Source organism: Syngnathus leptorhynchus, chromosome 2 (genome assembly GCF_054491065.1).
Source record: "Syngnathus leptorhynchus isolate UIUO chromosome 2, UIUO_Slep, whole genome shotgun sequence".
Classification (NCBI taxonomy): Eukaryota; Metazoa; Chordata; class Actinopteri; order Syngnathiformes; family Syngnathidae; genus Syngnathus; species Syngnathus leptorhynchus.
The window spans coordinates 1,125,461-1,152,500 of NC_141196.1; the positions used below are offsets into that span (position 1 = coordinate 1,125,461).

General features: G+C 46.1%; 2 protein-coding genes across 2 annotated transcripts in view; both read left to right on the forward strand.

The window, feature by feature from the left end:
• Positions 1–1,107: 1,107 nt before the first annotated feature.
• On the forward strand, positions 1,108–13,556 carry lrch4 (leucine-rich repeats and calponin homology (CH) domain containing 4). Its single transcript, XM_085905900.1, has 18 exons — positions 1,108–1,507; positions 7,087–7,231; positions 7,298–7,427; positions 7,496–7,601; positions 7,667–7,913; positions 7,986–8,085; positions 8,166–8,283; positions 8,491–8,582; positions 8,656–8,708; positions 8,872–9,030; positions 9,869–9,940; positions 10,032–10,086; positions 10,162–10,231; positions 10,345–10,446; positions 10,528–10,622; positions 10,722–10,859; positions 10,954–11,031; positions 11,326–13,556. The coding sequence occupies exons 1-18, from the start codon at positions 1,336–1,338 to the stop codon at positions 11,512–11,514; spliced, it is 2,121 nt and encodes a 706-aa protein (XP_085762026.1). The 5' UTR covers positions 1,108–1,335; the 3' UTR covers positions 11,515–13,556.
• Positions 13,557–14,865: 1,309 nt separating this feature from the next.
• Positions 14,866–27,040, forward strand: part of adam19a (ADAM metallopeptidase domain 19a) — a 33,119-nt gene continuing 20,944 nt past the window's right edge. The window contains exons 1-2 of the mRNA XM_085902439.1: positions 14,866–15,100; positions 18,642–18,721. Of these exons, the coding sequence (XP_085758565.1) occupies positions 14,983–15,100; positions 18,642–18,721 (198 nt within the window). The 5' untranslated portion in view covers positions 14,866–14,982. The remainder of the gene's footprint in view (positions 15,101–18,641; positions 18,722–27,040) is intronic.

The following is a 27,040-nucleotide window of genomic DNA, read 5'->3' on the forward strand; positions in this document are numbered from 1 at the left end:
TGAGAAAGTCTGACCCTTTCTGCTACGGCGACCCAATTGAACACGTTGCGCTGAGAAAATGCTTCAATCATTCACTGTACTGTATGTACATGAATTCATTCTGTTGAAGGCACACCTTTTGGTCAAGAGGGACCTTTTTAGGAGTGTTGGGGTGGCATGGCGATGTAGTCTACAGAATGACCCGATCCTCGACTCTGAAGGGATTTTACATATGCACAGAGCCCCTCCCAACTTCCACGCACATTAGTCCCACTTGCAGCCGGGGGTCCGACAGCACTTTTGACAGATGGTCCAATAGGGATGCAGGCTTGGGAGGAAGGGAGCAAACCAGGGCTAAAGAGTGGGCTGGATGAAGAGGACAATGCAAATTACAAGTGCTGTGTGTTTGGGTGTGTCATCTGGCACTCAAAGAGAAAGAATAGGAAACATTAAAGAAGACAATGCTATCCAGCTGCTGCTGACATTTATCCATCCATTTGTTTTTTTTGCTTTGAGCCAGCTGATTTTGCAACCTGGACTGGTCGCCATCCAACTGCAGGACACATAAACAAGCAACCATTCTCATTTGTTTCATGTGCTCTTGCAAAAGCTGTGACGAACTCCGGATAGAAATAGTAGTAATGTGTGTGTGTGTGTGTGTGTGTGTGTGTGTGTGTGTGTGTTGGTGGAGAGACAGAAGGAATGATAAGCGGTCTAAAAATGTCAGTATGTTTTTGTTATTATACTCAGCTGTCATTTCCATTGAAACGGGACCAATGAGTGGAGTAGTTGGTCATGATGTTCTGCACTTCCCGGCCACCGTAGCAAGTAAGGGGCCCGCCCCGTCAAGTGCTTCTGCTTACGACAGTTCTGATCTACAACTGTCAAAGTAAAATCAAATCAACAACACCCGCTTGGCTTACAATATGCTTCGTTGTGAAAAAATTCAAGACGGAAGAATAAATGTTCCATCGAGCTTTGACGTGGGTTGAAAGACGTACTGCTCGATGTCACTGTTCTTTGAGTTTCGCACTCGTGAGCTTTTATTGTGTAGGGAAACGACGGGTCCCGGCGTGATTGTTACGACATCCACGCACTTGACGCCACTTCCTGTCAGATTGACAGCCTCAGCCCACTCTCCAGTGTGTGTGCAGTGACGCGAGCTCCACTCTTGTGTGACGGCCGCGGCCAAGACTTTTTTTTTCTTTCTTTATTTGGATTCCATTTTCGCTATCATGTTCATCCATTCGTAGATTATTATTTTTTGGGAATCAAGGAGACGGCGTGGGGCCGTGAGCGTGACGCGGCCTTGTGGAAACAAAGTAAGAAGAGGAGCCCCGACGCCAGTGTGGTTTTATGGAGGCTGGGGATGGAGCCCAGCTGCCGGCCACCGTCGCGGCCAGTCGGAGTGTTGAGAAAGCCTTGGAGGACGCCGCCGCCAGCGGGGCGCTCAATTTAGCTAACCGAAAACTCAAAGAGTTCCCTAGGAGTGCTCGGAACTACGACCTATCCGACATTACACACGCAGGTAAGTTGAACTTTGTAGTTGGCCTTTCACCTTTTGTTTTGTCGCTTCCCGGCTTGGGGTGCTAGCAGCCGCTTCGAAACGATGGTTTCAAAATACACACTCAACTTGCCACACTTAAATGAGAAAAAAAAAAATGCATCGTCATTTTATGAGGAAGAAAAGTCAACGTACATGCAGTATTGTCTAGTATTGTTGATTTTGCCCTTCTGGCTAAATGAAGGCATTATTTTATTGTCCATTGGCAAGCCTTTATTCACTCCTGATTATTATCCATATCATAGAAGCAGGGGCGGAGCTAAGTGGTCAATAGTGGCCCCTTAGTGTGAGTGCTTGTGTCCCCTGGGCACCCCTACTGAAAAGGCTCTGTCGCCGCGAAAGTACCTTTGCAGAGTCCGCTGTACGTCACATTCTTGGGACCCAGGGTTAGACAAAAAAATAAAAAATGAAATTAGAAAAGACCACCACAGAAACGCAGGAAATCCAAGACCAAAACACAAGCGCGGCAAGATGAACTGATTGATGGTGGCTAGATGTGAAATTCACTGTCACCATTAAGTAGTAAGGTTATTTTTGTCAGCATCATTAAAAAAGAATTGCCCCATTTAGGTTGAAATAATGAATTTGTCAATTATTTGAATTGAAAACATAAACAGCAGATTGATTCGTGTCAGAAAATAGACACAAATGTTCATAAGTGTATTTTCAAGTCAAAATACGTTTGTTTATTTTGGTTAACCCAATAAGAGCAAGGTTTGTATTTTTCCACAAACACTGTTTTAGTTTACTTTTGATCTCTTGGTGAGTCATTTGTCTTGGTTGTAAATTTGCGAGCACCTTTCTTGAGTTTGCCATTGATGACTAAAGTGTCAGCGCACGCTTGGATTAAGGCCGAATCTCTTGTCGCCTCCGTCGTGTGCAAAAAGAGGATTACGCCGACGTCCAGGTTGACAGGAATCAATCCTCAGCTCTGCGTTACCTGAAGCATCACCTTCCCTCCTGCGCTAGTTGCGCTAGTTGCGCTAGGTGTCTGTGCAGAGTCAAACAAAACACAGGAGCTGAATTTTTTGGGGCCAGTCAACTTGGTCTTTGTGCGTGGAAAGAAGTGTTAGTGATTGAAAATACCCCCCCCCCCCCTCCTTCCCGTCTTCCTCTCTCCCTCCCTCCCGGCAACTTCCCAGCTCCAGCTAGGTCAAAGGTTCGTACACGCGTGCACAAAGAAGGAAGACTCGCTTCTGGCGAGAAGCCGACAAAGCTCGGTGCTCGGTAACCCTCGCGCGCACCCACGAGCGTGTGTTTTTCTTGTTTGTAGTTCTCGCCGTTTGATCAACGTACACAGCCACCGTCCTCGGGCTCTACTGTACTGTAGACGCGGCCATATCTAATATCGTTGCTCCAGGACTGACTTTGATAATGATGCTCACGTTTGGAATTCACTGTGGACGAGCTGCAGCGTTTTCTCACCAAGCCATCAGAAGCTTCATAGTAACGCTCGTATTGTGTTGGTCTAATAGAATAATTAAAAAAAAAATAAAAAAGCAGAGAAAGTTTTGTTTTTCTGCACAGTAAATTGCTTTTAATACAAAAACAACCTCCGGTGGACTGGTTGAATTTTGCTACTTACACATTGTATTAAAAAAAGAGCTTTGTAAAAGTGAAATTGCCGATTCAACTCGTACAAACTAATTTGTACATCAATATCTGTTTTGAGAAACATCCAAAATTAGTCAACGCACATTGTACTGAGAATAACAACAGAAATCACGTTGTTGCTAAGCGTTAATTAGCATGGGCTCTATGTTTACGCTATCCTAACAACCCTTAAACCAAAGCTTTGCTCATGTTGGAGCAAAAAAAAATGCTAAATGAGCTAATAGCTCCCCAAAACTTGTTTTCAGAACTAATAAACCACAACAGCACACACGCCATGAATCGACGCTAGCTAATTTGCTCGTTACAACATAATGGAATGCTTGTTCACGGGAATAAGTGCGATCACTGCTGACTGCTGTTTTACTAGCTAACGGTTAGCGAGTTAACAGCGCGGTGCTAACCTCATCTCAGTCGCTGCCTCCCACGTCACTCACCGAACCAGGCCCAAACTTTTATAGACACGCACGCAAACTTTCCTACATAGTCCGATGTGGACAACAATAATACCTCTGATAATGAATTGATCATTTGATAGAAAACAAAAGAAAGTTTGCATGTGTTTTTTTTTTTTTTTGCTCATCTGCTACTTCTGCCGTTTTAAGTACATCCGGGCGCTTGCTTTATTTCCTGTGAGCTGCGGAAGTGGGCTCATGGTTGCGTTGGCTTCTGCTCTGTCTTGTCTGGCTCTTCCAAACACGTGACGCATTTTAACATTCGGTTTTTACCAACAAACACCCAAGGCCAGTCCCGGGCCATGGATGATTCAGATTGGGAGTTGCTTTGAAAGTATTTTAAAGCTCCGTGGCAGCTGTTTGAAAGGGGCAGGGGTGTTTTTTGTGGGGGGGGGGGGCTGCCCTCCCTCCCTGCTCCCACGGGAGGTAACCAGAGCGAAGGTAGTCGGCTGTTGCAAGGCGCTACTTTCAGTTGAGTTTCTTGGCCACAGCACAGCGAAACTGGAGGAGGGTGTGTGAATAACTGACTGTGCGTGTGTGTGTGGTGGGGACTAGCCGGTGAATAATGAAAGGCCCGGCCGGCGGTTACGTAACGCCGCTGATTCATGAGCCTCCGCACCGAGGAAGCGGATGATCCGGCGTGTCGTGAGATGAACCTGCCATTTTGTCTTCACGGCGGTGCGTCGGTGGCAGCCTCCTTCACGTCGGCGGATGGCCGCTGCGTTTTCACACTTGGACCGTGCCGCACGCATGCCGTTGCCACGGTGATTGGAATGTGCGGCTACTGCCGCCATCTGTTTACACGTCTCTCATATTTCCGTCTATTTGGATTCCTACTGGAAAAAAAAAAAAAATGGCACCCAACCGTACCGTACTGTACTGTATTTGAGGTGCAACGATTAATTGGTGAAACGGGTATTTGCATCTGTGACTGTACATTGTGCTGCTCCCCCTGTGATGTGCATCATGGCCTCTAGGCGGCAGTATAGTATCCATCCATACGTGTGAACTGCTTCATCCTCTCCGCGGTTAGTTTGAGTCATTTTAAACCCTAGAAAAAAAAGTCTCACCAGGAAGCACGTACGACTCTGACGCCCGGTTTGTTTGTGTACGGAATCATCACAAACGCTGAAAGTCCGTTTTGAATTTAGGATGGATACTTTGGAAATAATCAGAAGATGGCAAATATCGGAATTTTCCTCTCTGTTGACATTTTTGCTTCCGAAGAGAACGTCTGGTGTACGCGAGCAGTGCGGCTTTGTGATGATTCCTCATCCAGCGTTTGCGAGTCATTTAGTGGGAGGCAAAGAAAGCGTGAGATAAGATGGAAGTCAAGTCCAAAAGGGATTTCCCGGCCAAGGACATTGCACTCACTTCACTTCACTTCACTTCACTTGACTCCCCATCGTCAGCGTCTCTTTCACTCGAGCGCTCTTTGGCCTCGATCATGTGAGCCCGAGGAAAGCATTGAAACTCAAAAGCAAATGTTTGCGGCGTAACGGACGAAGCGTTGCTGCATGGCCGTGCGACTCGCGATCGACCTTTGACCGCAGCCCAAGCCGTGATTTCATAGCAAGTGTTTTGTGTTAGCTGTCTTTCCCTCCACGCAATACGTTTGGAACCCGATCTCGCTCGCTCGTCATAGCTTCGTGCTGCTAACGTTAACGTAGCGACCCGCGCAAACCTTCAAATCTGTGCTGAACTGCCTGTCGTGTCTCGGAGGAGAACATCGTTTTCATTCAGTGGGAGGAGGAAATCTCCCATCTCGCTATGGTGTGGTCCCACTTCTTGCATTTTCCATCCCTGGTCCGGTGAGCCACATGGAAATGAAAGGAAACGCGAGACAAACAAAGGAGGTTGTTTGAATTTTACTCCCACCAACAACTAAGTGGGTGTGACATCAGCTTGTCAGCTTGTCTGCTTCCACTCCAGCCTGCAACGTGTCATCTATTGTTTTTGGAGGTGGCACTTTGCCTTCCCTAGCGGCTGGCTACCTTTTTTGTCCCTCGCTGACCTCCCGTCTAGCAAAATCACGTTCGCGGTCAAACATCAGCCTCGTTATTATCTCTCGAAATAAAGTACCAAAGAAGTACTCAATTCTGACACTTCCAAAATGGCCGATATACAGCAATCCCTCGTTTATGATTAGTATTTGTTTTTATTTTACTGTGATTTACTTTGTGATTATTTTATTGTGATTTACTGTCATCACATCATTTCGAGTTTTTCAACCGAAATGACAAGTTTTAAGCGACCCTTGCAGCTGTTAATTTAGAGATGTTGTTATATTGTATCGTTGTATTGTTCTCGGTTGTTGTTCTTTCTTTTTGATTGTGTATTTATATAACCTTGTTTTATGTAGTTGTACTAAGTTCATTCTGTTTCCTTTTTTCAATCACTTTTTTAGTTCTTTTATCACAAACCACTGTTTGTGATAAAAGAACCAAAAAGTGCTTGTTTTATGTATTTATTTATTTTTTAGCACTCTATCTATCCCCCATCCCCCTCAAAGTGCCATTGTTCTTTGGGTCAGGCCACAATTGTAAATAAGAACTTGTTTGCCTGGATAAATAAAGGTGAAATAAAAATAAATGTAAACCAACATTTGGAGCAATACTACGTTGTCCTAAAGCTTGTTTCCTCAATTTAGAAGTTTAAATGGACTTTTAAATGCTTTTTAAACATGTTCTTTGATTTTTGACATTTTTTTTTTTCATTTGGAAAAAAAATTCACAATGTTGTGAAGCCGCAATAATAAACCAAACTCGAGGGATCACTGTATTGCATCCGTATACCGGCAGTCCATCCTACTCGATATCGTGATTATCGTACTCGTTTTAATTTCAAACAGGTGGCAGTTTAATAATAAAAAAAGAGACACTTTGTGTTTGCGGCAAGCTGTTTATTTCTCCTCTCTGTTGAGGTTTACGGACAAACAAAAAGTTGAGTTTTAGTGTTGGGCGCCATCTTCGTCTCATTTCTTCTGGACAATGCACGCGCATGGCTTCGTTCCATCCCCCACCGATAAAAAGACTCCACTTGACGGGGTGAACGCGCACTTTGCTGCTGTGTGTGTGTGTAACTCGATCACGTGATTCCTTTTTTTCCCGTATGCTTTTTGCTGAAAATGCCTTCCTTGGGCCACGCCGCTTCCAAAAGCAATCAATAAACAGCCACTGGGCGGGCGGGCGCTCTGCCATCACCAACTTGGCTTGTCAGCGAAAGCTAATGGAGCTTTTCAAGCAGGGTTTGAGGCCATTGGAAGGAAATCATTGCAAAAATGTGTGTTTTTATTCCATTGTAGGTCGATTGTTTTGAAGAATTATTGACCCATCTCAAAATCGTATGTGCTAAAAACAAACCTACTCGTGGTGTGTTAGTAACAACATGACTGTAGTTAAGGAACAAAGACCAACATTGGGACAGTGAGAGAAATTGACAAAGATTGAACTTGTTTTTGCTCCCCCCCCCCCACAGATCTGTCCAAAAATCGTCTGTGCGAGCTGCCGGAGGAGCTCGGTCACTTGATCTCATTGGAGACCCTCAGCCTTTACCACAATGGCATGCGTTTGCTTTCCCCCTGCCTGGGGAATCTCCAGGCCCTTACCTACCTCAATCTCAGGTACGCTTTCGGGAAATGGATTTTGCGCCTAGCCGCTCAAACGTTTGCGTGCGTTTGCGTCCGCAGCCGAAATCTGTTGTCCAGTTTGTCTCCGTCCGTGTTTGAGCTTCCCCTGCTGCGAGTGCTCATCGTCAGCAACAACAAGCTGTCTTCGCTGCCCGCCTCCGTCTTCGCCCTGGCGCATCTTCGACAGCTGGTAAGCGTCAAGACGCCAGTCCGTCGGTCGCCGGCGCCTTTCCGCCTCAACCTTTTCCCTCCGCTCAGGACGCGAGCTGCAACGAGCTGCAGTGTTTGCCGCCCGAGCTCGGCCAGCTGGAGTGTTTGCGCGACTTGAAGCTGAGGAGGAACCGGCTCACCTCTTTGCCCGAAGGTACGCCCGAGCTAATGCTAAAAGTCAACCGCGGCCAGCCTTTTGAAAAATGCCGGAATGTGCAGAAATCTCCGAGCTCCCGCTGGTCCGCCTGGACGCGTCGTGCAACCGGATCACCCGCTTGCCTCTGTGCTACCGCCACCTGCGCCACCTCCAGAGCATCTCGCTGGACAACAACCCGCTGCAGATGCCCCCCGCGCAGATCTGCTCCAAGGGCAAGTACCACATCTTCAAATATCTCAACATGGAAGCCTGCAAGAGGAGCCAGGAGGAGCTGGAGAGGCACCTGAGGCCCACCGCCTTTAACGGCTGGTCAGTGACCGAGTGGCCTTTATTATTATTATTTTTTTTTTTCCCCCGTCGTAACCTTTGGCGACGTGGCAGTTTGTCCGATCAGGAGCTGTTCGCCAGTCAGTTCGGAGGAGGGCTGGACTCCGGCTTCAACAGCGTGGACAGTGGCAGCAAAAGATGGTCTGGGAACGAGGCGAGTCCAAGCTGCTGCTACGCTAAGACCGTGTCCAACTGAATAACAAGCGCTCCTTTGTTTGCGTGTGTGTGTGGTAGTCAGCGGACGACTTCTCGGAACGTTCCCTCCGCATTTCCGAGCTCAGCAGAGACCAGAGAAACCTGGAGGAGGAAGAGGAGGAGGTCGAGGAGGATACTCCTCGACGAGCCAACAAAGGTGCGGGTGATGGCCACGTTGGATTCTTCTCCCACGGGCAAAATAAAATACAAACCGAAATGTTCTTACACACGGGCTCGAGCGGAACATTTTGAATCCGCTCATTTGGCTATCGCCGCACATCCGGAGGTCAAACTCTCTTCTTGACTTCATGACGCAAGACTTTTTTTTTTTCCTCTCAACTCGTCTCCGTGTCTTTGTGTCTAGTCAACGGCCAAGCGGACTTGATTGACAGCAGCGTGACTGAGGAAGAGGAGGAGGACATGAAGACGGACCCTCCCACGCCGCTCTCCCCGGCGGTATGAGGCAAAAGATTGCGCAACATCCTCTTTCTCTTCTGCTTTGCCTCACCGCCGCCTCGCTCATTTCCAGGAGCCCAAAGAGGGGCCGGCCTCGCCGTGTGTCAAGGACGCCACGATACGCCGGTACGTCCCGCCGCTTATCGGCTTTCTTGATGCAATATTTGACCAGCCGGGGAAAGTCAACAGACGGGAGTTCCCAGTCGGCAGGCATTCTTGCCAGTCAAACATTGCCTCCACTCTGCACACTGATTGTTTCAATCCACTTTTTTGTTGTTGCTGTCTCCAGGTCCAGTCTTCACGTGGAGGTCGCCGCCCTGCCGCCGGCGTTGGCGTCGCCGCTGTCCCCCTCCAGCCCCAGCACGGAAGAGCGCCGCCGGCCGGGAACGCTGCTCATCTGGCAGGAGCGAGAACGACTCCAGCAGCAGCAGCAGGGAGAGAAGGCCGGGTAAAAAAAAACAAAAAAAAAACGATGTGATATTCCACATGATGTTACCAAAAGTAATGGGACACTTAGCTGCTCATGGCTGTTTCCCTCATCTTAAGTCACAAAGCAGCAGTGGCAATATTATCTGCTCATATTCAAGGCAGACTAGAATGATAAATCTCATTTTCATTAAATCTCATTTTCATTTTGTGATTGTTATTAAAAAATCTTTGGATATATTTGTAGATTAATTTGCAGTTATATATATATATAACCCTATATATATATATATATATATATATATATATATATATATATATATATATATATATATATATATATATATATATATATGGTTAGGATTCATATCTTTTTAATGTATATAGGGTATTTCATAAACAGTGTGCATCCACGAGGAGTCCGTCCACGTTACATTTCATTTTTGTATTTTATTTTATATATATATCGGTTATATATATATATATATATATATATATATATATATATATATATATATATATATATATATATATATATATAGGGTTATATATAATTTGCATATATAATTTGCTGTTGCAACAATAAATAAATGATATATATATATCATTTATCTATTTTTTTTAATTCCAAATCTTCAAATATTACAAATGATAAAGAGCTTCCTGTTTGTTGGTAGAAAAAGTCCCTGCTTAAAATGATATTCCCTGTATCATTCAGCCCCAGCGTTGACCTGGTTTAGGGGGCCTTCATGAATAAAAGCAAAGTAGTGCCTCGGCCTCAAATGTTTTTGCAGATCGTGTGGAAAAAAGGCTGCATTGAGTCCGTGACGTGTAAATTCTACGTGTCTTTGTTTTTACAGTTTGCTGAAGACGTTCAGCAAAACAGGAAGTCTTGTGGCCTCGGCGGCACCTCCAGGAAGTAGTAGCTCCGAGTGAGTTCACATTTGGACGCCGTCAACACTACCGCCAACACTACCGCCGCTCACTACTGCCGCTCACTACTGCTCCTCTGCCTCCCCCTAGCGGCCAGTCTCCAGAAAGCAGTCCCTCCCGCTGCGGCCTCCGACAGAGATGCGCCGTGAGTTGTCGTCGTCGTCCTCCGTCGACAAACGTGTCGACAAACGTGTTGACGGTCGGCTCCGCTTTTCTTCAGAGCGTCGAACACGCCGCCGCTTTGTCTTCTTTGACGACGTTGCATCTTCAGCGCTCCGGGAGCACAACAGGTACTTTGAAGAAAATCTTTTATTTGAGCTTCGGCCGTATAAATGCACGTTAAAATACAATTGTAATTATATTTCCAAATCATTAGCATGTACCAAAACTTTGCTTTTTTCAGAGGGACCGTCCACGCCGAAGACATCGCCGCCCTCGGGGCCGAACCAGAAACCTAACAGCTTCCTGTTCCGCACCACGTCCCGCGGCAACGTCCGACCCGCAGGTGAGCGAGCGCAAAACAAAACCGAGCCATGGCTTTTTGCCAGTCCCTCGCTTTGTCACCGCCCACCCGCCTCATCCACAGGCTCCGCCTCCCAAAGCGAGATGAGCAGGAGCGAGTCGCGCACCGCCATGCGCTCGCCAAAGGAAGAGAGAGCGGACGCCGCTCAGCTTCGCAAGGTCGGTCGGTCGGTGGGTGGGTCGGTCAGTCGGTGGCCCGCCCGCCCGCCCGCTGGTGACTTGTGGAGGTTTGGGAACGCTGACGTTGCCTTTCGACAGACGCTGGAAAGGCGGCTAAAGATCACCCTCGGCGAGGACCTGGCCGAGGCGCTGTCGGACGGAACCGTCCTCTGCCAGCTGGTCAACAGCGTCCGAGCGCGGGCCGTGTCCATCATCCACATTCCGTCCCCAGCTGTGGTGCGTCTACGTTCACGTGGCAATTTTGTGTGTGTGTGTGTTCCAGATGTTGGATTTCGTTTGATGCGCTGATGTCCCTGTCCTTGCATTTCAGCCCAAACTGAGCTCGGCCAAGTGTCGACTCAACGTGGAAAATTTCATCGCCGCTTGCCGCAAGCTGGGCGTCCCCGAGGTAGGCGAGAAATGACAAAAGTCTTCCCTCATCCGAGCCTGCTTTCGACGCCGTGCTCCAAATGGCCTTGTCATTGTGCGTAGCAGCCACAAGATGGCGGTAGAGCACAACATTTCCCCCCCCCCCACCTTGAAACTTGTGACCGCTTTCAATCGTTGCGTGTTGCCCAGTCACGACCGGACCGACGACTCACGCGGCCTCCAAACGACGCGGGAGTCGGCGGTCCGAAGTCGGCTTTTGTCCCCGCTTCCTTCTAACACATCCCCTGTCCTTGTGTGTCTTTGCCCTGTCCAGGCGGACATGTGTGTGTGCTCTGATGTGCTTGTGTCTAAGCCGGGGGGCCGCGTGCTGCGCTGCGTGGAGGCCTTGCTGGCCCTGGAGGGCGGACCCCGGCAGTCCTCGCTGCTGGCCGCAGATTTCCTGCTCTTCTACTGCGCTGCCATGGCGCTGCTCTACGTCCTCTACCACTACCTGCTAGCCTAAGACCAAACACACACACACACACACACACACACAAAGCACTGAAATGCCTTTGCTTAGCCTTGTACCACATCGGGAAAAAAAACAAAACACTACAGGTCCTGCATTTATTTTTTTTATTTTTTTCGAGCATATTCTACAGGGTGATGACATAGCGTTAAGCATTTAGTTCCTTTATTTGTATTGTTTGCACTGCTCGGGTCTTGGAAAAAGGAAGCCAGTATGAGCTCAAGACAAACTGTGAATGTCTGACGGCTTTTATTTATATTTCAAAACGTGCACAAAATAAGAGCCGAGTGCCTCGGAAGTGACGAGACTTTTGGCTTGTCCAAACTAGAAGGGTACAAACTACACACGCGCGAATTCAGAATGGAATGATTAGATTCAGATCAATTTGGTGATCCGATTCGATGACGGTACGGCTCGGTTTCAGAGTCATCAACTTGTAAGTACTGTAAATGGGGGCGGCGACCACGTATATATCGCCAATAAGAGGCAATTTGTTATAAATCTCCATAGAAAGATTTTCTGATTTGAATCGGGGGGGTTTTTTGTTTTGTTTTTTGCACCGTTATATATTTGTGTTGTCGAGCGACTGACCTTGTATAGATAAGAACCGGTAATTAAATTAAATATATTTTTTATTTATTTTCTTTGTTTTGTGGTTTCATTCTAAGTTTAAAAAAAAAAAAAAATAGTTAAAAAAAAAAATCAAACAGGAAATCAAATGTGATCGATATTCTGAGAAGCTTTTCCACTTTTTTTTTTTTTTTTTAACACCTATGAAGCTTTTCTGCACGACACTACGTACCGGACGAGACGAGTGGAAAAAAAACAGATCAAATTCAGTCGATTGTCATTGTGTGTGAGCCTCCGCCTAAAGTCTACGATTGTCTGCTCAAACCGATTTCCAATTCCCACAATCGGGCTTTTGCTGACTCGGTTCCCGTGTGGGGGGAAAAAAAATGTCCCAGTACGCGTACGGAATTTCTCTGCCTTATTGCACATCTTCAGTCGATGTCAACTAACTGGTCTTGTCACGGAAACGTTTTTTGTACTGCTCACAAAGTCAAACGTTGCTGGTTGTCGTCCTGCTGCTGTTTTGGACTCTTCCCGTCTTTCTATCGACCTACTCTTGGCGTTTGATGTACACTGTATGAATTTAAAATGTCTATTTTAGACTGCACGCCGAGAAATGTCCACAGAACAGAAATTTCCAGTTATTTTTTTTTATATTTATACACTCTTTGAGACTCCTTTTTCAAGTTTATATCAATATATTTGTTACATTTGTTCCCCTTGCCCCCCCCCTCCCTTCCTGTTGTAAAGAATTTATTAAAAATAGATTTTGATGCTCATGTCGCTCTGTTTGGTTGATATCGAAGAAGAAAAACATGCCAAATGTTCTTTTCATGGCAGCCGGACCCGCCAGTGTGAGTAGAACTGAAGCAGCAATGGAAAGCTTGCCCTTTCAAATTCAACATTTCGACTTGTAACCACTTTTCTGTCCTTCCGGCCCAGGACGCTCTGTGCGAGCCACAGCTCACCGCAGAAGACGACGGCCTGAGTCGCTTGGCCCGCACCGTCCGGGTATTGGAGGGGCTGGCGGAAAAAAAAAGTCTGGCCGTTTAAATTGTCAAGTCTAAAGGAGTGATGGTGGTCTGCAAAGAGTCATTGGGACGGAGAAGAATAAGAGGACATTCTATGTCTACCCTCAATGAAACTTGAAAAACTTTTGTTTTGTGATCATTGGATCATTTGAAAGAATATGCTCTGAGCTCGATTTTTAGTGATAGGAAAAGTGAACTACCCGACTCAGCAGAAAGAACATAATGCTTGTGACGTTTGTTATTTGGGATATTTGTCATTTTACCCAACAAAAAAAAAGACATGAAAGCTTTACATAGCTATTCAATTTCCAACCCTGGTGTAATGATTCTAAAATTAATCTTCAAATGTAACTAGAATGGAATTAATTTTTTTTTAGCCTTTTTTATGTATTGGAGAACAGGGTCGCCTAATAAAATGTACGATTTGACACCAAATATTAGCTGGACCTAGTGTTGTTTTCTTGAAAACAAAAGACTTGAGTCTATTTTGTTTTTTTTAACATCATGCTGAGTGGCCCAAATAATGAAAGGTGCTCGTTTGGTCACCAGTGTGTAAACTCAGCAAATCAGGCTCCACATTCAAGGCTATAAAGGACAAAAGATGGAGCAAGAAAAACATGCATGGATTGCTGTGTGCGCTTGGCTGGCTTAATAGTTACTTTTATGTGCTCCTTTTAAAAGCTTTGCGCTTGGAGGGGTTTCAATCAGGTTAATGATCCCCCTGGTCAGACGCTCCTTGCCCTTGAGAGACCACAAAAAAAAAAAAAAAAGTCCACATAATTGGTTCAATATACAACGAGATCAATAGACTGAATTATGGACACGTCCTACCTCTTTCCCCTTTGCGTAGATTGGGGTTAATCCTTGAATGAAATCAATATTTCCCAAATCATTTTATATGAATCTCTTCTAACGTGAATGGATTGCTAAGGTGCTCTGTTGTCCCGAGAACCGTGAACACCTCACCGGTCTGTCTCCCTCGGTGTGTTGCAGGTATTATGAGGAAAAGAGCTTGAATTGACGTCAATCGAGGATGATTAAAATTAAGGTAGAGGCTATGTTTATATGGATATCCATAAAAAAAATATTTGTGACGGAATCCCCGGAGCGTTTCGGAACTCTTACGCCCAATGAAGTAGCTTGAAAGCACCACTTCATTGGCATGTTTTTCGCGTAAATCAGGTGTGTTGCAACTATCAAAGTAACAAAGAATATTTTGAACTGACTTCTAGTATTTCTTTTAATGGGCCATAAAAAGATTATAATTAGTCCCAGATTGTTCGAAATATGTTTTGCCCCGAGGACCTTGAACGCCTCGCCTGATTGGCTTCAATACATGTGTTGAAGGTAGAAATGTATCAGCAACACCCAAATGTGTATGAATTCAAATTCTAATTCCATGATCATATAAATCGTCAGAATTTCAAAACGTCCCGTTTCGACAATCTACATATTTAAAAGGATTAAGTGTGCGTGCTTGCGTGTACGTGGGAGGGGGCGGTTGAAAATATAACACATTGCATGTATTATTCATCACTTCTCTTATTTTCATAGCTGGGTTTATGCAAATTGGGAAAAAAAACAATCATTAAGCGTGGAGGGAGGCGACTAATGCATCTGACCTCTTATCAAGTTAAAAATAGTAGGCGTTACATAATAAAAGCTACCCTCGTGGCACACACGTGCAAGTAGCTTTATTTTGATGGTCCAAGCCGGATGTGATTGTTGCGTCCTTCAACCGACTTGACACCCAGCGGAACCGGAGAAGGGAGGGGAGGTGCCGAAGCAGGCAGAGTTGAGCAGCCGGGCGAGGACGAGGGAGGACGGGGCGGCCGCGGCGGCACCACGGAGGCTCACAGGGATGTACAGTAAACACAGACAGAAAAATGGCCACATATCGCCGGCGGCGTGCGCGTCTTTGCTCTTCTTCCTCGCTTTGTTCTCGCTCAACGGCGCCCCGGGAAGAACCAGCGGAGCGGGTAAGTCAAACTTGTTGCGCGCGGATGCTGACGTTTGAAAAACCAGAACCAAATCACAAAAAGATTCCCTTTACAACATTTCGAGATGGATTACAAGCCGGATTTAATGCTAGCACAAAGTTTGGGAAAAAAACAAGTTTGTCCTTTTGCTGGAATGAGTCATTGGCTGTCCGTCCGCTCGATGTGTGCGTATCGTGTGGCTCCTGCCTGAAGCGCATATTGGCATCTCCGATTTGGCTGCTCCTCCACATTGCCCCGTTTTTGCTCTCTTTGTCCTTAAAAGGAAGAGTTTTGGACGTTCGAGTACCGTGCTCACTAAATTACAAAGGGGGTGGTGGGGTCCCGTTACGAACGGCGCTTGCAGCAGGGGCGGTTCTAGGATCGGAACTTGGGGGGGGGGGGGATTCGGTCTGCGGGGTGCCGTAGGATCGACAATGATAATAATCGGCATCTAGTCGGAATCACCTTTATTTGATATCAACCGATACACATTAGTTCTGCCTGTCCACCGCTAACATTTGCTAACAAGATTAATTAGCCACCCGATCAAATCGCAGTGTTTTCTTTAGCGGAAGCCAAACCTTTGAGACTACAACATAAATCTAACGTCGTTGTAAAATAGATGAATTTTTAAAATCCATCGGAAGAGGACTGAAAAAAATTGGCGTATGAAATATGCAGACGACTTGACAATTGTGGTCGAGAAGTGTTTCTCACATTCCTGAAACGAGCGTTACGGCCAATTTTTGATGACGCTGCCAACGCGGTTGTAAACAATCCAGCGAGGGCGACACGTGTCCAGTCACGTGAAGTGGTAGATGAGCACAACAATCGCTGCCATTCATAAAACGCCCGTATCCACATAACGAGAGCATCGTGTCATCATGGTCGACGCGCGTTCTCTATCGGCGCCCCTCGTTGATGTCGAGGTTGCCTCCGGTGGGGCTTGCGTGAGCTCCGTCGCGTTAGTCACGGTTGAGGTTTTTTTTTTTTTTTTTTTTTTTTGCCGTGAGCTGAAGTAGCTGAACAGAGCTTTTCATTCTCAAAGCTTCCCGTTCCGCAGCTCTTATCTTAAGAACCCGCAGCTGTTTAAAGAGGACATAAAGCGAATGAACTTTTCTTTGCTCGCGCACGAGGAGTCGGCCGTGCCCGCGGCCCCGGTGTGCGCTTTCATCGTCTTGACTTGTCAAAACTTGTGAGGTTGGTCGCGGCACCCCATAAACATGACATTTTTCTAAGGTCCGTTTTTGGACCCGAGCTCCGGCTCCAAAAACGGACCTTTGAGGTCGCCCACGTGGACGCCGGAGGCCTACGCGGTTAGGTCTCGTACTGTGCCACATTCCTAGCCCGAGTCGTGACCCAGAAATGGATTGTATTCCCCCAACCAGATTCTCACCCACTATTGACTGACTCAAACTCAAATCATACATACTAACTGCAAGCATCCTGGTAGGGCGCCCTCTGTTGTGGACGTGTGGTACGGCACCAATCCCACTCATTTCTACATGGAGGACATCTTTGGGCCGTAACCTTTGACCCAAATGGCCTAGACACTCAGCAACCATGTCAACTCTCTCTCTCTCTCTCTCTCTCTCTCTCTCTCTCTCTCTCTCTCTCTCTCTCTCTCTCTCTCTCTCTCTTTCTCTCTCTCTCTCTCTCGCTCTATTTATTTTTTTATCAATTAATTAATTTCTTAAAAAAAAAAAAAAAATTCATATATATATATATATATATATATATATATATATATATATATATATATATATATATATATATTTACTTTTTTAATTAATATACATTTTTTGATATATATATATATATATATATATATATATATATATATATATATATATATATATATATTAGGGACTAGTGCATGTCCCCAGTGTGTCCCTGAAGCGCCCTTGCAGCAAGCCTTTGACAAAAGGTAAATCCAGCAAGCATTTGTCACAAAGATAAGAAGGAACGTGGCCATCCGTCTTCCTCTCCCGGGTTATCGTTGGTCCGACTGAGGGCTACAGTAGATGTGGCGGGCGGTGCTGAATGAGAGAATGTGTTTTGTGTGCCAGTGTCACCCGCCAGTCCCTTGGGGGGGCCCACGGAGGAAATGGCGGAATGTTTGAAAAAGGCCTTGAGTGGCAAAGGTCTGTAGACGGTATGACTGTGCATATATATATATATATATATATTTTTTTTTTTTGTGTGTGTTGGGGGGGATGAAAAGGTCATGTTTGCAATCCTGGATGTACACGGTACAGGCTATGGATATAAAGAACATATTGTTCTTCTGTAGCTCGGAAATTGCTAACCGAGAGTTTCAATAATGTCTGACCTACTTTGGGCTTTACAGATCAGAAATTCTCATTTTTTTGTCTTGCTGAAATTAGCCCGTTTCGAGGCGGGGTGGCTTTGTCTCATTTCCTGATGGGCCAACGGCACGGGTGGATTTTGCAAGAGGCGCTCGGTGCGTGCTACTAAATTGTGAAGATTTATTAAAAAAAATTTAGCCTGTGCTTGCTAATGTTTATTTTTTATTTGTTTATGTTTAATGTTTATTTTTTATTTTATTTTTTACCTGAGCTTGCTATTGTTAACAAACCATAGAATCAAAGGTTGCGCAATAATTCTGACGCATTCGCCATCAATTGATGTTCAATTTTAGAGTTTTGTAATCTTTCCTGTGGGCTCCCCGCGTGAACTTGGGCGGATTGATGGCGTTTAATTTTTTTTCCCACACCGCAGCCCGCACTCTGCCGATGTAGTCACAGATCGTCGATCGTAGTCACATCATTTGCATTTCCTTTTTTTCCCGCTCGGTAAATGGAGGCCGGGCGCACGGCGAAGCTTAAGCGCGCCTAATGACGGCGGCTTCTTCCTCGACTCCTCTTCGCACTTTTGCTTAAAGCTCGCGAGTTCAGCCTCTGAGCGGCGGCCTCATTTCTTTTTAACGACTCCCCGAGGAGGCGCCGCCGCCGTTTTGTCAATGTTTTCACTCGCTCCACTTTTCAGGAACTTACAGTCATGGCCTCCAAGTAAAATTTCTAAAATATATTTTTTTCAAATTCAAACTGCCTCGCCTCTCTTTTGAGTGCCACTTTTTTTTTCTTTTGAGATTGCGTCACGCAAATAAATGTCAGGCGGCGAATGAGGCGTGGGAAAACATTTCATTTGCCTTGAAGAAACATGTCCATTGACAATGTGGGCTTTCTTTTTGATAAGCGCCACACGTCTCTTTTTGTCACCCGTCTTTGTTGTTTAGCGATGCAAATGGAGCCCTCGGATTGTTTTGTTGTGTTTGTCGCTCTCCCGCCTGACAACAACCTTCCGGGCGCAGTGTTTGTTTGAACCACATGACTCAAATTCATGTCTGGAGATTTGTTTTTTTGACCTGTCGTGGGGGGGGGGGGGGTTGAAACTCGTGGGTTCCTCTCAGCAAAAGCATTAGCGTCATCGTCTGGCGAGAATATAAAAGAAGCACAGACATTTGTTTGCAAAAACAGACTTCATTCTGTTCATGGTTTTTGTTTTTGGCTTTCCGAAGGGTTACCGAGAGGACGGACAGTTACGGCAAGATGGCTCTCTCAAGGTCGAAACAAGAGGGAGACCCACATCTCAGCTCAGGTCAGTCAATTCATCATCTGCTTCGATATATTTCAAATGTTTTTTGTTTTTTCAAAGACGACCGGATGGAATGGTTGCTGAATCTTTTGTAGTTTCGGAGCGTGGGACAAATTCGTAGTTTGATGTGAATAGCGCTTTTTTTTTCGGAACTTGAGGTGTCACAAAAGCAAAAAAATATTTATTCGGGGCAAATTTTTGGTTTGACAATTTTGTTTCTTTTTGCCACCAAAGTAGTTGGCTCCGCTTTTCGCTCTGAAACTCGTGCTTTTCGAGAACCTGACGCATGGTCTAGAAACCCATGTTGGAGTGCTCGCCACCTCGCCGGAACTTGGAGAGCTTCACATTTTTTGAGGTGGCGCTCGAAAAAGGTCTGGGGCCACAGAATTTAGACAAGAGCCACTTGAGCGGCTGCCAAGAGTCGAGATGAGGTTAAGTAGGCCTTGGCCTTTAATTCACTTAAAAAAAAAAAAAGAAGCTATTTTATTGGGACCCGCCCGCGCAACAGAGGACGCCATTGTTTGCCGAGCCGTTCCTTGGCCACTGCCCGTACGGACAAGACAATCGTGACGCCCGCCGTCTGCCAGGAAAAGACAATGGCAACGTCTATTGTCATTCACTCCACCCGGTCGCTCCGTCTGCGTTCCTCGCCAAACTCCAAAATAAAGCACTCGAGGCATTTCGCAACATTTGGGAATTTGCCCGTCGTGATCCGCGCGATTCGTTATTGTTGACACGCAGTCGGGTGGGAAAGAATGAAAAGATGGCCGGGTGCCGCGCTGCGCAGATGTCCCCGGCCCCGATCGCCTCCTCTGCCGACACGGACCGATGCGGGGAGCTTCCGCTGGCTTTCGCTCGGACTAGCTTGTTAAAAGTCGTTCAAGTGTGTCAGATGGCAAAATGCGGCACGACATTGATCAAGAAGACAAGAATGTCGTGCTCGGATTTGCTTTCTTTATGCTCAGCGTGTAGAAAATAATTTGCCCGCCGTTATCGCGTCAAGGCATCCGTTTTACAAAATTACAAATGTACACATTTTTTTGTCCAAAACGTTTCATCCAAAAGATTTCTTCACTTGAATAGATTCACAGACAGTTTTTATTTATTTATTTGTTTATATTTTTTAAAATAATTTTTATTCATCTAATTATTTTGCACTGTTGTGTTGACTACGTTGCTGCATCCGAATGGCCAGCGTGACGATAATGAATGGAACGGAGGAAACCAAATGGGAGCCGTGCCCAGAAACGTAATGGCGCTCACGCGTACATCCGCGTAGCGGCGTCAGCGTGTTGGCACGCATGCTAACGAGTCCGAGCCGGGAGAAGAGATGCCAACTCGGCCCAAGTAGGGGGCGAGTCACAGCATGTCTTAAGCTACTGTGACAAAAAAAAATCCACAATGTTGAGTCGAGGACTCGCCACTAAATTCCAAGCGAGTCTCGTCAAGTCGGAAGTCAAGTAACTCGCAACAGGCTAACAACAAGAAGCTAACAAGCTACTTTGATTAGCGAGCCACAGCGGATGTTGCGATTGTTGGTCGATCATTCATAGCCTTTAGCTTAGCTTTTAGCTAAGTCCTAAAACCGACATCTGACTCATGTGACCCCAAAACAATGGTTAGCTGGAAGGGATCCAAACGGTTTGGTCTTATCTGGATGTGTTTGAATAGCTCGCAAGAATGGAGGCAAAGCGTCGCATCCGTCACTATTTGGTGGCGCAAAGCGCTAGCAACAAGGTCCTATCTCTTCGCCGCACGCCTCGAATGATGAGGCGATAAGTCAGCCCGCCGGAAGCGCCGCCGCCGCCGGGTGACATTAGCAAGTGCACACATGGCGTCAGCGTTTTATAGGCCGCCGTAAATTGCTCGTCGTGCTCGGACACATTTGCTTCGCAAATGTACTTTTGCTTGCAATTGTAAAAAAATTATTTTTTTTAAATATTGATGTATGCATGCAAAGAATATACAAGTATACAGTATAAAATATTACATTGCGAGCAATAAAACGCTCTTTGGCCCAATTTTTTTTTTTCCCCAAATGGAACCTATTGCCGCTACACTCTCAGCAATTGCGCAACGTTTCTAAATCGGGCGCTCGAGACAACAAGATGCAATCCGGGGGAATTCATTAATCCATAATTCATACTCGCTCGCCCCAGCAAGGATTGGCGGCTAATAGAATTCCACTGTGCAATTTACATGCGGAGTGTCGAAGGCGCTGAGAAATTGACTCGGAGAAGATCATTTTTGCGCGCGTCATGGCTAATAGCGGCTCCCTCAAAGAAATCCGGAGAAGCGCTTTTCTGGGCGAAACAATCTCCACGGATGTGTTCAAATGGCCTTTGAAATGCTATATTTAGTTCATCCAAGACTATTTTTGGGTCAAAATGTTGAAGTGGAACGTTATCTTCTGTCGTCTCTCAAGAAAGCAAATAGCGGAGGACATATTTGTTGGTTCGTCACCCGACACGAGTACGACCCCCCCCCTCCCTCTTTCCCCTCCTGTGCTTGGTCTACATCTGGATTTTGTACGCTCCTCTGACATTTCCGCTTGGCGGCAGTTGCGCAAAGTCAGCAGTGAGCCGCTCTGTGTGTGTGTGTGTGTGTGTGTGTGTGTGTGTGTGTGTGTGTGTGTGTGTGTGTGTGTGTGTGCGTGTGCGCGGCGTACTTGCCAAGTTCTCAGTCATACGTTCACTTTTTGTCGTCGCTCGTCTCTTCACCTCGACCGTTCTCGCCGGGCAGCGCGGATTGGCGCGTCATCGATGAATCGATTCGTCGATGACGCGCGCCGAATGAATTTCACGCCGACGCAATTCAATTTGTGTCGGGTGTCTCTTTTCTTGTTGTCCCAAATCAGAAAGCTGCGTTTAGATTTTGCTTGCGTTTCTCACCTTCAAATATAAATGAAAAAAAACCAACAATCATGTCATAAATGGCTATATTAAAAAAATGTTCCAAATCCTTCAGCGATATCAAATTGGAAGGTCAGGCTCCCGGATCAAATAAAATAAAATAAAAAATCAGGTTACAAACAAACAGCGGGCATCTCTTTCACGGAAAAACACAAAGCTGTCCGTCTTATTTGAAGGGCGTGGAAGCGGAACAAATACGGCGGCGTCTCTGGCACATCAAAGGAGCGGATGTCACGGATGTCGCCCGTTCATACCGCATTCGAGGAGAATCAAGCTTGCTGGAATATTCCTTTGTTTTGCTTTTCTGCTATGTTCAGCAAAAGAATTAGCCAGTGGGCGCACAAATGGAACTTTTCCTGTCATGTTCCGGGAGGGGAGGGGAGGAGGGCGTCGTATTCTGTTCAAACTCGAAACCTTGGCAAACATGGCGCAGACTGCCAGCCAACCCAAAACAACATCGAAGGCGAACAATTGGATGTTCGCTTTTACGGCCGACATCTGTTTCCTTCCCTTATGAGCATGATTGCGCAATAATAAACTGGCAGAGTGCTGCACATAAAAGCTCCATCTGGACACACACAAGTGATTGCACTCCCAAGCTAATTTTTTTTTTTTAAAGCCGACATATTATGAATAATTGTTTTTGCGCAAATGGTCGGCCAGATGTGCCGGCACTCGGTAACAAAGGCTAAAAGGAGTCGAGACAAAACGGAGACGGCTCGTTTGAATCGAGAGGGTGGATGGCTGAAAGCAAAGTTTCCAAACACCCTCGAGTATTTTCACCTCATTTTTTGCTCTCACTCCAGTTGTTGAAAAGTAGAAGCGGACGTAGCCGCAAAGGGAGGCGGGGAGGAAAGTAACACTTGAAGCCATTTGTGTTTTGATTCAAACGCCGACTCGTCATCATCTCCGTTCCGAGCTCCTGGAGGAGTCTTGTTTTGATGGCGGCGAGCCCACCTCGTTTTGCCACCGTGAGACGCCCGGACGTGACTCTGTTGTTCTTCGGGGATACGACTTTGTTTCAAATGACATTTTGGGGGTTGAAAAGTGAGCGCTGCCTTTTTTTGCCCGACGAAGACAGGAAGGGAGTCGACCGACTCGACTCGTGTGCCGATTCCAAGAAGTGGGTCAACGACACGCGCACACACACACATCTGGGGCCCGCCCACCCTGTTTCGAAATTCAGCTCCGCGGAGTCACGCCTGACAAACATTTTCGATGTTGAGGTTTTTTGTTTCCTTCCTTTTAATCATGTCATCATAGCAGATTGAAATGAAGAGTGAACTCCGCAAGTCCAACCCAAAAAAACAGCAAAATCATCCAACCTACATTCGAGTTTACAAAAACACGCAGTAATGACATACTTATCGTAATTATGTCATTACTGCGTGTTTTTGTAAACTCGAATGTAGGTTTATGTCACAATTTTGCTTTGGCGTGCTGCTCCCTCTGGTGTATGTACCATGTCCACCAGGGGGCAGTATAAGGCAGACAGGTGGTCGTCAGTAAAGTCATTCTTTCCAGAGGATAAATAATATACACCAGTTATGTTTCCTGAACCTATCCCACATCATATCATTTCTTTTTTAATCAAAGGACAACCAACAATTTCCAATTTGTTGGGTTGCCGTGAGAATTGAAGCGCTTTTTCCGAGTCAGGCATTTGTCATCTCGCAGCCCAAACGGATGTCTCCCTTTTTTGTTTTATACTGCTGAAATTGATTGCTTTGTTGGCTTGTAAGAAATCGTAACCACGAGAGTGAAATGAGCGCGCCTTGTGAGACGAATAATTGCCATTGTCCGCTTTCCAGTGACTAGATTTAAGATTGGCACGTTAATAAAGCTTTTCATTGCAATTTCATTTAATGGCGCGTGTTTGTTCTGCGAGGGAGGGAGAGCTATCATAGCCCTGAAAGGGATTGAATGAGTTGTAACCAAGCGCCACGCCTGAATTCAAGGACTCGGAGGAAATGAAATCATGCTTTTCATTTGGGCGACGACCCTCTTGGACGGCGAGTCAAATGTGTGCGTGTGTGTGTGTGTGTGTGTGTGTTCGCTGAGGATGAAGGTGAGACTATATTCACGGGCTTCAATTCAGAGCGTGTCATTAATCTGGTTTTTAAACACATCGTCAATAAAAACTCATTTAAATATATATTGAAAGCAAGAAGAATCAACAACATCAAAATATTGTACAGTTTTGCAGTTTACCAATCTCTTGTGTTACCTTAGAGAAAAAATGACAGGATGACAGCAATCTCGGCCCTGCTACAATTTACTATTTAGTTTTTCTCCTTTCATATTTGCTGTTTCAATTTAGATACATATCCCACCATCTAGTGGCCAACAGTGGAATCACACCAAATGTAAATGGCCGATTAAAAAGCAGGATGACAGTAGAAAACGTTCAACAACTGTCCAAAAAAGCGAGGCTGTGCACTTTAAACATAGATACACCATCTAGTGGCCAACGTTGGAATTACAACTAATAGAAATCTATTGTTATTAATTGTACAAAAAACATACTGGGACTTTGATAAGCCTCTCACTACCGACTTGTTTTACAATTGATTATTCTATCCAATGTTTCACAAAAGACTGCAACCGACCTACCAAAAAAAATAAACAACAACAACAACAACAACCGCCATTTAAATGTGCATCTGCTCACGATGAGTGTGTTTGCGCTATAATTGCCGGCGCCTAAACGCTGTTATTGTGCGCCGTGTTCTCGCCCCAAGGTTAATGAGGTGTCACATATTTTACACCCGCCGTGTCCTCGAGAGCGAGTCAGGGCAACATTTGAATGAAACGAAAACGAAAACCGTTAGCTTCGACTTTTCAGTTTTTGTCAGTCTGTGTTACGCTAATGGCCATTCTGTAACTTATGCACTTTTTTTTTGTATCTGTGTGTGTGTGTGTGTGTGTGTGTGTGTGTGTGTGTGTGTGTGTGTGTGTGTGTGTGTGTGTGTGTGCTCAAACCGAAATCTTTGCGTTCAGCTTCTAACCGTCAATTTCCTGCTGAGCTATAAAAAGCAGCAGCTTGCCTTCCGCAGTTAAATAATTGTCATGCGCGACGACGATTCGTTCCACGCTGCAAAAAATACACCTGAAACTTTAGCGATGAAGAAGGAAAAAAACTCGGCCGTCCCGTCCCATCCCCCGCCCGAACCCGAGCCTATTGAGAACCCGGGGTGGTGGTGGTGGGGGGGGGGCATCCTTTCAACATTGGGTTTATTGCAGATGCTCGTTTGATTCAAAACTGAATCAACATCATTAAGAACGCTTTGTTCAAAAGTTGTCAACTCACCAAACTAAACGTGAGCTGAGCTCAAGGTTGAAAGTGGCGCATGGGCCGACACACACTCTTCATTTTTTCATTTTGCCACTTTCTCTTCCGAGCCGGGACGTGTGATCGGTGGAGTCGGGATTAGGTGGAGCGCATTAAACATTCAAAGGCAATTCGGTCTTAAAGGATTTTGGATTTGTGTCTGATTTCAAACGGGAGCCATCTTGTACGAGCTAGCTCGGGCGATCATCTCAACGCGCGAGTGTCGTTTTGAACGATCCCGATCGGCTCTTCCCCGTTTTCAATTGTTGACTTTCTGTGGCCTGAAGTGCACGGCTGGGGGGGCGGGGCTTGTGAGAAGCACCAAGATGAGGGGGGGGCTAACAACGTTGACCTAAATCTGGCTCTCATTAAGATGGCCTCCACATGAGGCTCGAAAAAGGGCATACAAGATTCCCCCCCCCCCCCTTTCCTTCTGGTCCTCTCCCATTCAGTCTGTGGCCTCGACATGTTGTATTTATTACAACCACTCTTGTCTCTACCAGTTTTTACATTTTGGGGTAGGCCTTGTGTGTAGTGTGTGTGTGTGTAAATCAGAACAAAAAAAGTTCCGTAGTCGCTGACCTGCAAAAAAAAAAAACAACAACAAGTCTTCCTTTGAAGATTCTAGTTCTTATTTTTCTTTTCCTTTTTTTTGGACTGTTTAGCAAAGACAGAGACGCTTCTTCCATTTCCGCGGCAATACTCGCCACGTCAGGTACGCATTTAGAAAAAGTAAAAAGGTTGCCTGACACATTTTTCACCATGGAAAAACAATTACCAAAGGAATGAAAGCGCTCCCGAGACGACGGCGCCGAGTAGGAAATGATGACGAAGCGGAGCAGAAGGAACGCGCCCCGACTTACGCAAGAGCAATTTTCGCCGGCCCGACGACCCAAATGCGGCCAGGCGGGAGAAGAAGACCTCACTCCAGGTCATTCGTTTCTTGCCTTGTGCTTTGAAGACCACAAAAAAAGTAACAGCAGCTACGTTGACAATTAAACCGAGTGACCGCAGCGCTCCAATCCGGAAAGTCCAGATGGCCTCGTCTAATCCCGAGCGAAACAATAGCTAGCGCTCCGGTCTTCAAACCTCCTGCCCCTCGCCGATAAGGACTCCCGTCTCCTTAAGCGTATCGGCGCTCATTACCTGCTGCCGAGATGGCCTTCCCGAGGGAATTCCGCTCCCCCCCCCGTCCGAGGAGTACGAGCGGAGGCGCTCGCGGCTTCGGAGGGCAACGTGAAAAAGTAGCGAGACGATCCAACTTTGGAGTTGAGAGATTCGCCCCCGCCGGCGAAGCTGCCGAGCGGCTCTCTAAATCCGCACGCTTGATCCCGGCCGTGCGCTCAACCTTAAGTAGCTCCTAATGGCTACCTTGCCCATCAAGTCGGGAGAAGTTCAAATCAAATCAAAACTAGCAGCTGTCTCCAGAACCAATCCGGCACGAAGCAATTGAGTCTTTGGCCAGGGACGTTTTTTGTCCACCATCCCCGCCATCTTGTCTTCTGCATCTTTCTTTCTTCAAGCCTTTTCAATGGGAGCCTGAAAACACTTTCGATACCGCATAACGATTTCCAAATCCAAATACGAGGTTTGCCGTTGGGGGGAAGGGGGCGGGGCTTCTTGTGGGATGCATGTCATTAGCCTAGTGTCAAAAGACGGCGGGAAACATCAATACGCAGCAAACGAGGCTGTCGCGGAACCTGACGGAAGCCGTTAGCGTCTGTTAGCTTGTGTTTGCCCGCGCTTTTGTTTGACGGCCGTCGCCTTGGCAAATATGACGCAAAAAGACAAACACAAATTCTGCCACGTGGAAACAATGAAATCGTTTTTGTTACGCTGATTTGAATGAACACGACGACGCTACTGTATGTCGGTACGTCAAGGTCAAAGGTTTCTTTTCCGAGGTTTGTAGCCACCAAACGTTTGCCGTAAATTCCGTTTTGACCGAATACGATCTTTCACCAGCAGTGCAAAAAAGTAAATTTGCTTGATCAAACTCATTCAAAATCATCGCTTTGCTTCTGATTGTTTGTGACATTCTCATCCCTCTTTCAATCACGGCCAACCGGCGTTTCCCTA